Genomic DNA, 15,280 nt, shown 5'->3' on the forward strand with positions numbered 1-15,280 from the left:
GTGGTGTTCCTCAGGGCTCGGTGTTGGGACCATTTCTGTTCAACATATTTATTGATGATCTTGATAAGGACATAAGAGTGTATCATCAGTAAATTCGCAGTTGACACCAAGTTAAGTGGGAGTGTCGATCTGCATGAGGATAGGGAGGCTCTACAGAGAGACTTGGATAGATTGGATCGGTGGGCCAACGTCAACAGGATGAGCTTCAACAAAGGCCAAGTGTCAGGTCCTGCACTTGGGCCACAACAACCCCATGCATTGCTACAGGCTTGGGGAGGTGTGGCTGGAGAGCTGTCTGGAAGAGAAGGATCTGGGGGTTCTAACTGACAAGCAGCTGAACATGAGCCAGCAGTGTGCCCAGGTGGCCAAGAAAGCCAATTGCATCCTAGCCTGTATTAGAAATAGTGTGACCAGCACTGGTGAAGAAATACTGGTAATTACTGAGGTTTTAGTAGTCACCAAAATCATATGATTTATTCTTTATAGTGTGTAATCTTAGAGACTTAATGTATCAAAATTTATGACTACTCCCATAGACACCAGTGTGATTTTCAATTAAAGTACCCAGAATTAAAACAATCACCTTTGAGGAAATATCATCAAACTCTCGTCCTGGACTTCCTCTCTGAGACCTCAACTAGGCTGTGGTGCCTCTCCAAAGTCCTGTATACTAATGCATACAGCATGGGGAATAACCACAAGTTAAAGAGATTTGCATGCAGTTGCAGAGCTACAGCCTCCTTGGGATTGCAGAGACATGGTGGGATTTCTCCCATGACTGGAGTGTGCAACAGAGTTATATGGACTCTTTAGAAAGGAGAGGAAGAGGTCTCTTTAGAAGAGGAAGGGTGACTTGCCCTTTATGCAAGAGAAGCTGGAGTGCATAAAGCTCTCCCAGGGTTGGAAGAAGTGCTGATGGACAGTTTATGGCTTGGGATTAAAGAGAGGACAGGCAAAGGTGGCATTATAGTTGGGTGTCTACTATAGGCCACCTGACCAGGAAGAACAAATGGATCAAGCCCTCTACAGACATATAGGAGCTGCCTCACACTTGCAGGTCCTGGTCCTCGCAGGGGACTCAACCATCCCAGTAACTCGTGGAAGGACAACACTGCATGACAGCAATCCAGGAGGTTCCTGGACTGCACTGATGATAGATAACTTCCTCCTCCAAGTGACAGAGCCAATGAGGCAAGGTGCTCTGCTGGACTTCATAGTCACCAACAAGGAGGGACTCATTTGGGATGTGAAGGTCAAAGGCAGCCTTAGCTGCAGTGACATCAAGACGATGGAGTTCAGGATCCTGAGGGCAGGGAGGAAGAAGATGAAAACAAGCTCACAACCCTGGACTTCAGAAGAGCAGGGTTTGGCCTCTTCAAATACATGCTTGGAGGAGTCCCAGGGCATAAGGCCCTTGAGGGTAGAGGGGCTCCAAGAAAGCTTGTTAATATTCAAGGATCATCCCCTCCAAGCTCAAGAGTGCTCCATCCCAGTGAATATGAAGTCAGGCAAAAGTGTCAGGAGGCTTACATGGATGAACAAGATTCTCCTGGCCAAACTCAAACACAAAAAGGAAGCATATAGAGGTTACCCTCCTAGGTAACCTTGGAGGAATACAGAAACATTATCTGAGCATCCCAGGACAAAGTAAGGAAAGCTAAAGCCCAAATGTAATTGAAACCAGTGAGCAATGTCAAAGGCAACAAGAAGGGCTCCTAGAAGTACACAGGCAACAAAAAGATGGCTAAGGAAATTATTGGGCCCATAGCGCAAAAGATGGGGGACCTGGTTACACAGGACACAGATGAGGTTGAAGTACTGAATGCCTCCTTTGCATCAGTCTTCACTCACAAGACCAGCCTTCAGGAATTCTAGGCCACAGAGACCAGGGAAAAAGTCTGGAGCAAGGAAGAAATTCCCCTGGTGGAAGAGGATTAGGTTAGAGAATACTTAAGGGAACTGGACATACTTTAAGTCCATGGGCTGTGATTGGATACACCCACAAGTGCTGAGGGAACTGGAAGATGCCATTGTGAGGCTGCTCTCAATAATCTTTGATCAATCATGGCAACTGGGTGAGGAGTAAAGCAAATGTCACTCCTATCTTAAAGAGCAAGAAGGAGGACCTGAGGAAAACTACAGGCTGGTCAGCTCACCTCAATCCCTGGGAAGGTGATGGAGCCGCTAATCCTGGACACCATTTCCAGACACATTGAAGACAAGAAAATCAAGAGTAGTCAGTGTGGCTTCACACAAGGGAAGTCATGCTTGACAACTTAACAGACTTCTGTGAGGAAGTGGATGGCCTGGTAGGTGACTGGAGAGCAGTGGATATTGCCTGCCTGAACTCCAGTAAGGCCTTTGACACTATCTCCCATAGGCACCTCATAGACAAGCTGTTGATGCACAGGCTGGATAAGCAGACAGTGAGGTGGAGTAAAAACTGGCTTAACGGCTGGGCTCAGAGGGTGGTTATCAGTGGGAATTTTGCTAATGACAAAACTGGGAGGAGTAGCTGATAGGCCAGAGCCATGCTGCCATTCAGAGGGACCTCATAAGGCTGGAGAATGGGACAAGAGGAAGCTCATGAAGTTCAACAGGAAGAAGTGCAAAGTCCTATACCTGGGGAGGAACAACTCCATGCACCAGCACACACTGGAGGCCACTCAGCTGGAAAGCAGCTTTGCAGAAAAGGACCTGGGGGTACTGGTGAACCATGAACCAGCAATGTGCCCCTGTAGCAAAGAAAGCTAATGGTGTCCTAGGCTGCATTAGGAAGAGCACTGCCAGCAGGTCAAGGTGGTGAACCTTTGCCTCTATCCAGCACTGGTGAGGCCACACCTGGAGTACTGTACCCAGTTCTGAGTTTCATGTACAGGAGAGACATGCGCATACTGGAGAGAGTCCAGCAAAGGGCTACAAAGACGATTATGGGACTGGAGCATCTCTCCTATAAGGAAAGGCTGAGAAAACACAGACTGTTCAGCCTAGAGAAGAGCAGGTTCGGAGGGGGGAATCTTATGAATGTACATAAATACCTGAAGGGAGAGTGAAAAGAGGACAGAGCCAGGTTCTCTTCAGTGGTGCCCAGTGACAGGACCAGAGGCAGTGGACAAATTCAGACACAGGAGGTTCCTCAGGAATATCAGGAAACACTTTTTCACTGTGAGATTGACTGAACACTGGTACAGGTTGCCCAGAGAATCTGTGGAGTGTCTATCCTCAGAGATATTAAAAAGCTATCTGGACATGGTCCTGGGCAACCAGCTGTAGATGGCCCTGCTGGAGCAGGGGCTGGACAAGATGACTGCCAGAGGTCCCTTCCAACATCAGTCAGTGTGATTCCTGCCCACAAGTACCTAATAGCGGTGTACTGCCAAAGTGGTGTAATGCCAAATACCTGAGAAAAATAATCAGAAAGTAAATGTCTTCTCTGTGACACTGCGAACATAAAATGGCAAAATTTAAGGGATGAAAAATTCTTTGACTCATTCTTTGAAAAACAGGGAGTGGGGTGGTGTGGGGGCTATAAAACAAAAGTGATTCTGTCCCTGTAAACTTCCCTTAAAGATCTAAAAATAAATATCTAAAATAAACCACATCTTTGGATGGACAGAGATACTAAGAGGTCTACAAGCTCAGCATCTAAACAGAAATAATTGCTTGAAAGCCAAAGACCACAAACATTTAGAATCCGTAATATGTTCCTCTTTTACTGTAGACAGTGAAAGGCTACATTACTAGACTGCAGTATCCAAGCAGTTTTATGTGAATACACACTAAACATTTATCACAAAAGCTAGATTCAAAACTTAGCACAAACATTCACAATCATACTCAAGGATTATCACTGTTTGGAACAAAGGTATAACAATGTTGCAGACTGACTCACAAAAAGGAAGTAATTTTTTTTTGTACACATACAACTCTTTCAGGAACCAGTGGAGTAGCAGGTGTCTAGAATCACAAATTTAGGCTTTATGTACTGAGTTCTAGAAGTCACAGCTGCAAACAAGGATGTGTCAAATTTTAAAACCTAGAATCTTAACATTGTGTGTCAGGAACATATCACTGACATCAAGCGGTATAAGTCAGAACTGCAATACCAAGCCACCAAAGAAAGTCATCCAAACATGGAATTTTCAACGGTTGACACCATGTTTGAAAGCTGCAAAGTTAAAGAAAAACTCATCGAGATTATAAAAATTGCAATGTGTCGCTAAGTTAAATTATGATCCTACACTGCAACTGATTGTGAAGTAAGCTATTTCACTTCATATGTTTAAGAAAGACCAGAACACCTTTGAGTCTCAAAAACATAGACAAGCACCTCCACTATCACTCCTTCGCACAAGATCCTTAATAGGCTTGGAAAGGTTAATTTTCTTCCACCGAATTCCTTGGAATTTAAGCAAACTAGAAGATCAGAATAGAGAACTATGTTGGGTTTGGGTGTGGCAGGGTTTTGGTACTGGGAGAGGGGGCTACAGAGGTGGCTCCTGTGAGAAGCTTCTTCAAGTTCCCCCAGCTCCAAGTCAGATCTGCCTCTGGCCAAGGCCAAGCCGCTATGGTAACATATTTAAAAAGGGGAACCTGAGAGGAGGAGTTGTGAGGGAGATACCTATGCAAACATCAAGGTCAGTGGAAGAAAGGAGTGGGGAGTGGAGAGGTGCACCCAAGCACAGTTTCCCCTGCAGCCTGTGGTGAGAGGGCAGGCTGTACCTCTGCAGCCCATGGAGGTCCACAGTGGAGCAGATGCCCACCTGCAACCCATGGAGGATCCCACACCAGAGCAGGTAGCTGCATGTAAGGAAGGCTGGGACTCTGAGGGAAGCCCGTGTTGGAGCAGTCTGTTGCTGGGAGGACTGGAGTCCACAGTAGGGACCCACATTGGAGAGCTGCAGCCTATGGGAAGGACTCACATCAGAGAAAGTTTGTAGAGGATTGTCTCCCATGATGGAAGACCCCACACTGGAGAAGAGGAAGAGCGTTAAGAGTTCTCCCGCTGAGGAGGAAGGAGCAGCAGAGACAACGGGTAATGAATTGACTGCAACTCCCATTCCCTGACCCCCTGCACCGCTGGAGGGGAGGAGGTAGAGAAAGCAGGAGCAAAGCTGAGCCTGGGAAGAAGAAAGGGGTGGGGGTGAAGGTGTTTAAGATGTGGTTGTATTTCTCACTGTCCTACTCTTTTCAATTGGTAAATTGGTGGTGGTGTGTTCAAATTAAATTGATGTTCTTTTTTTCTCCCCCAATTGAGTCTGTCTTTTGCCTGTGACCATAATGGGTGAGTCATGTCTCCCTGTCCTTGTCTGAATCTGAGCATTTTGTTTTATTTTCTGTTCCCCATCCCTGAAGGGGAAAGGAGTGAGCAAGCAGCTGAGCAGTTGCCCTCTGGACTTGAACCACAAGAAAAACCTCTTTATAGGTAATTTCTTTACAATATATTAGTAATGTGTAATCAACTTCAAGCATTCACATTTTTCTAGGAATCTATGGTACAGCAATTAACCAGACAAGAGTACCCTGGATGTCATTCTGATAACCTAGTTTCTTCTACTCCAAAAGACAACCAGGAGCTAACATCTCAGATTAAAGTATTTCTGTTGACACTTGTTTAAGTGTGGTTTTAACTATGTCAAGTGTCCTAATGGTTAAGGATGGGGGAAAAACCCTGCTTTAACAATAGTTTCAAAAGAATGACAGCTTTCACTGCATAGATATACCAGGTCCATCACAAAAGCTATCTGAAAACACACGAAACTGTCTGTATGTCTTCTTCTCTCTGTTACAAAAAACTGTCACAGCTATGAGCTTCCAGGACAATTACATACTGGTTGTGAAAAGGGAGACACAGATATACAGAATAACCATGAAAACACTCTAAATTTTGTCTTACAGGATAATAAGCTCCTAAACATGGCAGCTTTTACATCTGGACAACCAAACAGCAACCATAAAAGAAGAAAGCAAGCTCATTATATTACAATACCCATGAAACACAGAATTTTAATGTCACTGTCAAATGTAGTATGTCTTCTTACAAAGCATTTAAATGAACTCATGCTTCAAAAAAAAAAAAGAACAAGAACAGGAGGGTACCAATTTTCCAGAAGAGAGACTCTTCTTAATGTATTTCCACCACAACTGAAATCCAGTTCTGAAACTTCTTACCACTTCTGTTGATGTTTCTGCATGCTCAGAAGTAACATGTTCTTGAAGAGATGTTTCCGTATAACCCATTTTCCCACAATAAGGACAAGTAAAAGACTGTGGCTGCTCTACAGAGAAAGCTTCTCCACCATAGTACAAATCTGAAACAGAAAGTGTTTAAATAGAGGTTACTTCAAAGCAGTAGCATAATTTATTTTTTTCATGTAAACCTCTGTTTGTAAGTGTACTTCCATGTAACCACTGCCCAATTAATCTGCTTTTAACTGAAATGGCTATTTTAATCTTGCATAAAGGTCATAGGCTGATATTCCAGAAGTGTTCAATTACTGATTACAAAAAACAGACAGACTACATTTCATTTTCATTAGCAAATATAACAGTTTTCTAATATTCATTAGGAGCAAAAACTCCTATGATAATGATGCTGATATTGCCAAATCTTCGCTTTTCCTTCACCCTTCTTATCCCACATACAGGGTCACCTATGGTATTTTTCAGTCATAAGATGAGTTTTCAAAAGCTGAACTCTCAATAGTACCTCAAAAATTTAGATTAAAATTTAAAAGTCCTCCATGATACCATATGTCAATATTTATGCCATAGCTGAACCACTACTTTACAATAAGCAGTGTTAGAAATGTCTCAAATATATAATATAAAAGACTGATAGTGAAAAAGGAATCTGATTATCTGTTACACAATAGTAACAACTTTAAGTTGTATTGAATTTAAGCACTTTTGCACTACTGATGAAAAGCAGGCACTTTTAAGTTGCTAACATAGAAGTTCCCCACACTTTACATGAAAATTTATCAAACCATGCAAGAAAAGAAAAGAATGCTTCTCTCTCTCATCCTCTGCAGGTATTATGTATTCAACAGGAAATGACAAATAAACTTCACATTCACATCAAGCTAAAAAGTGTGATTTTCTCCAGCAAGTAATTTAAAAATCTTTTCACTGACATTTTTCAGTCACTTGTAGTAAGTCCTAGAGAAAATATTTTCATAGAATTATGAATGTTCTGATATAAAATAAAAATTGGACAAGTCTGAACAGATACTAGAACTCATGTTCTGCACCACAAGGCAGTATCAATCTATCCAATGTATTAGGAGTATGTCCTTCTGATGGCTTAAGTTACAGCTTCCTAAGATTTATGATATCTGCTACTGACCACTCTTTAGGACATGACTAGGAAGAGCAGAACAACATTATTGTTTCTGCAGCTTTACAAAAAATGATGTTTAAGCTAAAAATGTACATATCTATAATGCCCCATATTAACAGATAGTATTTTACACATAACTAGGTTTTGAAACCTAATACTACAAGACTAATACAGGAAATTACTTTCTTAGTAACATACTAATATGCAGAGTTAAAGATAGAGAACAAGATTGAATACACTGCAGATTAAAGTTTATGTTCAGTAGTCCCTGTACACCTTATTTTGAAACTGCTTCCAGAGAAGTTAAATGCTGGAGGATGAGAGAAAGATAACCCTTTAACAGGCATGGTAAGAAATGTCCAAGTAGACAGACAGTCTTGCCAAAGAAGAAACACTACCTGACACACTGCGCATTTTAACTGGTTCATCAAATTAACTATCACATTAAGCTTGAGCACTATTCTAAATCTTTGGTTCATTTATTCACATATATGAGGAAAACATTATGTCCAACTATCCAAAGTAAAAAGTTCCCAGCCAATTAAGTCTTAGTTCTCCAAGGCAGCATTTGATATTCCATTAAAAGTTTTATACAATAAGGCACAGAAGTAACTTTTCATTAGAGAATGGAATTGCATATCAGATATGATTGAAACAGAACTATACAGACCAAAAGTCAGCATGAATGTAAACTGGAAGACATGTCCAAAGGATTAGCACCCCCACCCTGCTACCTGAAAGTTGTCTAAATAGTATTGACAAACAGCTGCCTGGAATCATTATTAAAGGGAAATCCCAAAGGTCCTTGCACAACACGTATCAGGACTCAGTTCTGACTGCAGCTGAGTCACCCAACACAGGAACAATGGACAATTCCTTGACAGGTTGTCAGGCATTCAGCTGGCATCCTAACAACAAGACATGTGATATGTCTTAATTCAAAGCATCTGTCCTTACCTGATCCCCTATAAATCCATGACAAGAACCAGTGAAGCTTGGAGAGGAAGGTCTATCTTCCCACATTTCCAGGAGAGGTTGCTGGCCAACATTTAAATATACCATATTCAACTGAAGATGAAAATACTGCCGGATTGGAAAAAAGCCTCTCACAAACTCTTCAATCTGCTTGTTTGGTTTATAACTTAAGTATCAATCACCTTTAGAGTGTGTTCTGAATGATCAAAAACAGGAACAACAGCAAATTCCCCCATGTCAAAGCTTTTAAAACTATCTGTAGTTCTCATCCATTACTTACAGCAAGCTTGTGTCTATTCTATATGAGTAGATTGGTGCTACAATTACTCCAGCAGGTGACCAGAAAAACTGGGTCTGAGGCAGGATTACACCATTAGCATTCAGAACTCTGACAGTCTCTATGTACAGGTGTTAAGCAACATCACGCTACAAGGATGAACCAATTAGATTTACTTACATGCACAACTACCTTTTGACTTGAACAGCTTCTCTAAAGTTACAGGACACACATTTTTCAGGAGTTTCCAAGTCTTCCATTCTCTTCTTATTTACATGATATACAATAAAGACCTACATGAAAATTAACCTGCTCCAAGTTTGAGGTATTATGGAGACTGTTTCAGATACAACACACAGGAGGTATACACAATTCACAGAACTTCAAGGTTTTGGAGCTCTTAAGCAGTACCACTTCAGTACATATTTCACTAAGTACTCCTCTGAAAGTTCCTCCAAGAATCACACTCAGACTGCCATTCTGATGTAGTCAAAAACCTGAGTGTGGGTAAAAAAAATTACCAATACGCTGCAGCATACTCAAATATGACAAACTTACACATGTCAGGGTTTCAAATGAGGAAAGCACGAACAAGGTTTACATGGGATAATGTTCTTAAGCAGTCACTAAAACAGTCGCTGAATGGATCAGCCATACAGACTCTGGAACAAATATTCTTTCAGAAAAATATATCTGTAAGGCAAAAGATTCAAAATGATGGTTGACTAGAACAGATAAATGCAAAATGCTCCAATGAAGACAGATGAAAGAATCCTCCTTGCAACTACATGAAGAAAAATTCTAACTAAGGCAGCTCATTACACAAGTTGTTACAGATTCAAAAAGCTTTCTTACTTCTACAGTATCATTGCAGAGAGGAAATGCAAACTTCAGTTCTCACTTTTTCAGTGTCCTAAAGATATAACAGAGCCAAAGCTTAGAAATATGGCCAAACTTCCGAACTGAACAGTTAAGAAGAATTCCAAATTTAACTGCATTTAATCTGCCTCAAACAGCCATAGAAACACTGTATTATTCTCTGAAACATAATAACAAGAACTTGTGCAAAAAAATTCTGCATACCTGTGGGAACAGCAAAAATGTCAGCCGCAAACACATCAAAAACTAATGACAGTTTGTTCAGCTGATCCTCTAATTTCCCCTCAAGCTTTGGTATGACCCTCATGTTGATGATTAAATACCTATTTACTGATTGGAAACTGAAATTCTCCATCACTGCAAACATACACACATACATGCAACAAAACCAAGTCAAATTTTCATTTGAGGACTCTAGCTGAGCAGACTCGTTTCTGGAAAATTTCCAAGTCCTGGCATGTTATATACTGATTGGGATAAAACAAAAGATGACTCAAAGGGGCAAGGCTAATGAAAAAGGGGCTCAACATCTTATTCTTTAGAGGATTTGCATATAAGAGTAACTTTTGCATCTACTACCTAAAAATATCTCAAAATTATCAAATTGTCTAAAAACCTCTACCTATAAACCCCACTACTTCATGAATACAAGTATTTTCAAGTAAGGTAGAAGTACCAACTCCAACTTCCCAGCTCAAAGGGCACAGGGCCACACCCAGTCTGAGGTGAGTGGTAAATAAATTAATATGCAGGTGAAAATATCTTTTCCTTAGATATGTTATGTCAGTCCAGATTTCAAGAATTCCAGCAGTACATACTGTCCTATCACAGATGGGAGAAATTTGACAAGTACTGTCAAATCCTGTGTTTCTAATCCTTGCTTTTAGAGGACATGAAACAAGCCATTTATTAATTAAAAAATAAAAATCTCAGTTCTTTCTAGTGTCCTGATTATACTCTTGCATGTTCTCCCACTCATACCTCCTCCCACATCTTTCTCATAATACACAGCAAACTTACATGCATATGTCAAATAAGTATGCCTTCATCTGGAAAAAAAAATTAAAAATGCACCTGTCAGAACCGAAATCAGTCATTGGCAAATCCAAATTTTTCCTTTGAAAGTTTATACTTCCTTTTTTGCTCCTGAACTTTAATCTCTCTCCCCCTCTTACAATCAAAATCTATCTCTTTTCTGATCTAAAATACAGGTCACCAAGTAAGTTTTCTTTAAGACTATACAAAAAAAAAAAAGAGGTTGGTAATTAAGTGATACCATGAATCTCTGTGTCTAGTTTTAGCATTGAAGTTACTTGAATGGATATTTCTCCACCTGTTTCAATTTTACAAGTACATCAAAAATCCTAAAAATTATTAACAGTCATGTTACTGACTATTAAAGGCTCATTTGCTAAGAAAGACCGTAACAATTAGAGGTAGTATGGAAAAAAATTAGAATTTGGCATGGCTGCAGAAGCAAAGCAACCTACAATTATATTACTGTTTTCATTTACACTTTTATTACTGTTATGATACAACTGGCCCATGATCAAAGAATTATCCCTTCTGGCCATAAAGAAATCTTTCAGTTAATTATTTTGTTTCTTTCTAAATACCTTCCTACACAAAATCAGGTAGTTCATACCTCTTCAAACTCCTCTCAACCTCTGAAGCACTCTTCAAAGTGGCTAGGAAGACAATGTTGCTTAGTGAAAAAGAAAACCAGACTAAATCACATCCCTCTAGGAGAGGATTCATTACCCCACACTGCTTATCAATTAGAAGTAGACTACAAAGGAGTAAAAGGATCAGAATACTGTCTAAAGAGGACTCAACAACAGTTTATGAAGCTAAGATTTCAAATTCAACTGTGTTTAGACACCATAGCTTTTCCTGGAAAAAACAAAAAACACAACCAAATTTAATGTGAAAACTAAACCAAAAATATGAGCAGTTTTGCTTTATTATCCATCTATAGCTACAGACTACTTGTACTTAACATTTAAATCTAATTAACACATTCTTAAACTTGGCAGGAGGTTAGTAATGAGACAGAAGAACAGTAGGATTCCTTAGATTAAAAAAAAAAATCAATTTTTCAAGATGATTTAGGGCTACATTTTATAACAGCTTGTCCTTGCTTTCTGTTAAGACATATTTCTTTACAAGGGGACACAGCAGTTAGGAATTTTAGTTTCACTTTTCTTCATGTAAGTAATTCCAATTGGATATAAACATATAGATAAAAATGTTGGTATTATAAAAGTTGTAGTGTATTTGAAATTTTTTTTAATGTTTGAAGAAACCAAATGGTGGCAACACACCACATCTTATAAAGTATGTATTTTCCTGTATCACTCATCAAGGAGTCATACTATTCAAAACAGTATTACTGTTTAAACTGCTTTTCTGTTTTGCTGCAGGTTTTCTGAACAGAAAAACATTCTAAAACCTGCTAGATATTCTGCTATAAACTTAGAAATAATGCTTACCTACCTTCAACTTATAAATATTTGCATAAAGAAATGGGCCAGCCAACAGCAAGCTTACAAAATTCAGCCCAGCCCTGCATCAGGCAGGCAGGATGCCAGCAGGGCCAGGGAGCAGCTCTGAGGAGGTGCTGCTGGGTGCAGGATGGGCAGCAAGATGAGCAGGGGCCAGTCATGTGCCTAGAGCAATATGAGTAGGGGTGATCCCTTCGGCTCAGCACCCAGACTCATGCAGGCACTGCACCTTGTTTGAGGCCTCCTAGTACAGGGGAGACGTCAAATTGAAGTGAGTTCAGCAGAAAGCTATTAAGATGGCAGGGCTGGGGTACTCACCCTGCAAGGAGAGGGTGCAGGGCCAGGACTGGTTCCGCCTGGAGCGGACAGCTTGGGTCACCTAACAGCTGCCCCCATACCTACAGAAACAGGATCAAGGAGACACAGCCAGACTCTTCACAGTGCTGCAGTACGGGAAGACAAGAGGATATCACGAAAAACGTTTTCCCCATGTAGACAGACAGTGGAACAGGATACCCAAACAGGCCCTGTGCCATCTCCACTCCTGGAGGTTTTCAAGACCTAAGTAGGCAAAGACCTGACTAACCAGGTCTGACCTCACAGCTTAGAGCAGAAGGTTGGACCAAAAGACCCCAGAAATTCCTTCCAACCAGAATTATCCTATGAAACAAAGATACACAGTGATACAGCTGTAATATTCAACTAGACACTAATATTCTGTTACTCAACCAATGTTGTCCTGTTTTACAGACTGGAGGGATCTACTCTCAACAGGTGTGATCTCTACCCACCTTACCCGCCTCACTTGGAACTCTTCCCTTCCACCACAAAGGCAGTGCAAGAGCCACGTCCACTGGAGTAAAATGACAGCTTGTTTTAATCTGTAAACTGCTGCTCATTCCTTCCAACCAGAACATCACTATTTCAATCTTCCAGCAAGTTTCCAGTACAGCTATGTCTAGCAGGAAGAACAGCACAGCCTCCATTTTTCTTCATGCAGTTTCATCAGCCACCAATTTCAGCATTCAACCTCATAGCCACAAAGCACTGAGCTGTTTCATTGTGAGAAATGCGTTGGCAGGGCTAACAATGATTACATGCAGGTATTCAGAGAGCCAGATGTTTTGTTTCCCCAACAGGCCTTAGCTGCCTTGACCAGCCTCAAAGCAGACCTCCACACACACCCTCTACCTATGGGCTACATCTAAGGTCTCACCATCTGGCCATGAACTATGCTGTAGCTGCACCCTGCCCTCTCCCTGCCTTGGATGGGTTTCATGAACCCCAGAGCTGACTTGTTATACTTGCTTTGTCTGGGACTGTCAACTAGACCCACTCCTGTTACCAACCCTGCCCTGCACACTGTCAAGTGAGGACACTGCCCCTGCCTGTGCTGTGGTCACCCTCAGCTCCTAGTTTGTTATTCCTTGAAGAGTAGTCCTGGTCTTGCTGCTTCCCAACAGTAAGAACCACATGGTGAAGCTGTGAATGAGCACAGATGCTATTGAAGATGAGGGAGAATTTGCAGCCCATCTGCCAGTACTGAGCAGTGCCAAAACTGCAGGTGCTGCTCAAAGGCAGGGTCAACCAGCTGGGAAGCAGCTCTGCTGAAAAGGACCAATTGATCCCTGTGGACAGCAAGACAAACATGAGCCAGCAGTGAGCCCCTGCGTCACTGAAAGCAAACAATGACCTGGGCTAAATCTATAAGAAAACAACCATCAGATTAAGGGATGTGATATCCCATGTTACTTGACACTTCCTAAGCAACACCAGCAACACAGGGTTCAATTTTGTTCTCTCCAATTCAAGACATATATTGAAATAGAATGGAGAGGATCTAGGGTTCACCAGAAGTGGTGAAGTGTCCCTTGATGGAAACACTAGACTTGACTTGATGGGATAGCCCAACTTATGTTCCAATCTTCTGTTGGAAGCAGGATCAGATGATCTCTGGTGTCCCCTTCCAAACAAGCTAGACTATTCTATGATGCTCTGACTTATCAAGGTATGCAGTTACCAGACAGATCTTGTTCTAGCAGTTAAAAAAAAAATATCACAAAACCCTCAAGCTGAATTCTGGTGAATCCAGTCAGACCTCACACTACGCATTATCAAGGAAACCATTACTTAAGTAGCTTCCTTTGCCTAAGGCTTAGGCACAAAAGGTGGCAGGATCTTCTGTCACATAAGGACCTGAACTGACAAGTGAAGGTACACTTGTTCTGTACTTTAATAAAAGTAACACTATATGATTTTGGCAGAGACTTCTACTAACAATTTGTATTACTTTCTTTGCAGTACAACCTGCAGGGTGGGGGTAATGTGCAAGCCACATGCTTAAAATCATAAAGCATCCTAACAGCTTAGGATTCTTTTTCAGGAGAAAGAAAACCGGAAAGTTTGCTCTGAACTTCTCCATTGTCCTGAGAAATTGTCCTACAGAAGGAACAAAAGTACGACGACTGCCTGGTAAGCATATTCCTGTTCTTTACACAGGCCTATTCCAATTCTACTATTTGACCCCTCAGAAATAATCTAATTGGATTTGTGCTTTAAAGGCCACTTGTCACTACATATGAGACTTTGCATTTTATTTTAAGCTCTGTCCCTCTTACTGCAGCATATCACTCTTGGTGTGTGTGAAAGTTTTTTCCAGTGTCTCTTGTGGGGACTGAAGAACAGTAACACTGCCATTGCTCTGGATCCCATCTTGTTTCAAAATTAATACTAGGTCATACACTGACTCCTGAAAGACAAATATACCAACCAGATGGCACAAGAGTGAATACATGCATAGCCAGAATCACCAGGGCTTTTGTTTTCGGTGTTCTCATATGGGCTCCTATACTAGTCCAAGTCTTGAGGAAGGGTGGGAGGAATGATCAAAAAAATATCAAGATGACAACAAAAAGCTCCTTCAGAGCACCTGAAGAAGTCCATCTTCCTGCAACACAATCTGCGACATTACTACAGTACCTAGGAATCCTAAAAACTGATCAGAATTTTCACTGAGGCAAAAAAATGTGTGTTGGGTTTCTCTGTGCAGCAGGGGTTTTTGGTAGCTGAGGAGGGGGCTACAGCAGTGGCCCCCTGTGAGAAACTTTGCGAAGCTCCCTCAGCTCCAAGTTGGATCTGCCTCTGGGCCAAGGCTGAGCCAATTAGTGATGGTGGCTGCACCTCTGTGATAACATATTTAAAAAGGAGAACATGGGAGGAGGAGTTGGACTTGTGAAGGAGAAACCTACGCAAATAGGTTTTTTTTAGCAAGGCGGGAGGGGGGGGCAGCAGTGCACCAGAGCA

At 41.4% G+C, this 15,280-nt stretch overlaps 1 protein-coding gene across 1 annotated transcript in view; it reads right to left on the reverse strand.

Annotated features, from left to right (window-relative positions):
• KCMF1 (potassium channel modulatory factor 1) overlaps positions 1-15,280 on the reverse strand; it is a 60,765-nt gene that overhangs the window by 12,651 nt on the left and 32,834 nt on the right. Inside the window, 1 exon segment of the mRNA XM_074856924.1 lies at positions 6,172-6,311. Within this exon segment, the coding sequence (XP_074713025.1) occupies positions 6,172-6,311 (140 nt within the window).

The sequence above is a fragment of the Strix uralensis genome, chromosome Z, assembly GCF_047716275.1.
Source record: "Strix uralensis isolate ZFMK-TIS-50842 chromosome Z, bStrUra1, whole genome shotgun sequence".
Lineage (NCBI taxonomy): Eukaryota > Metazoa > Chordata > Aves > Strigiformes > Strigidae > Strix > Strix uralensis.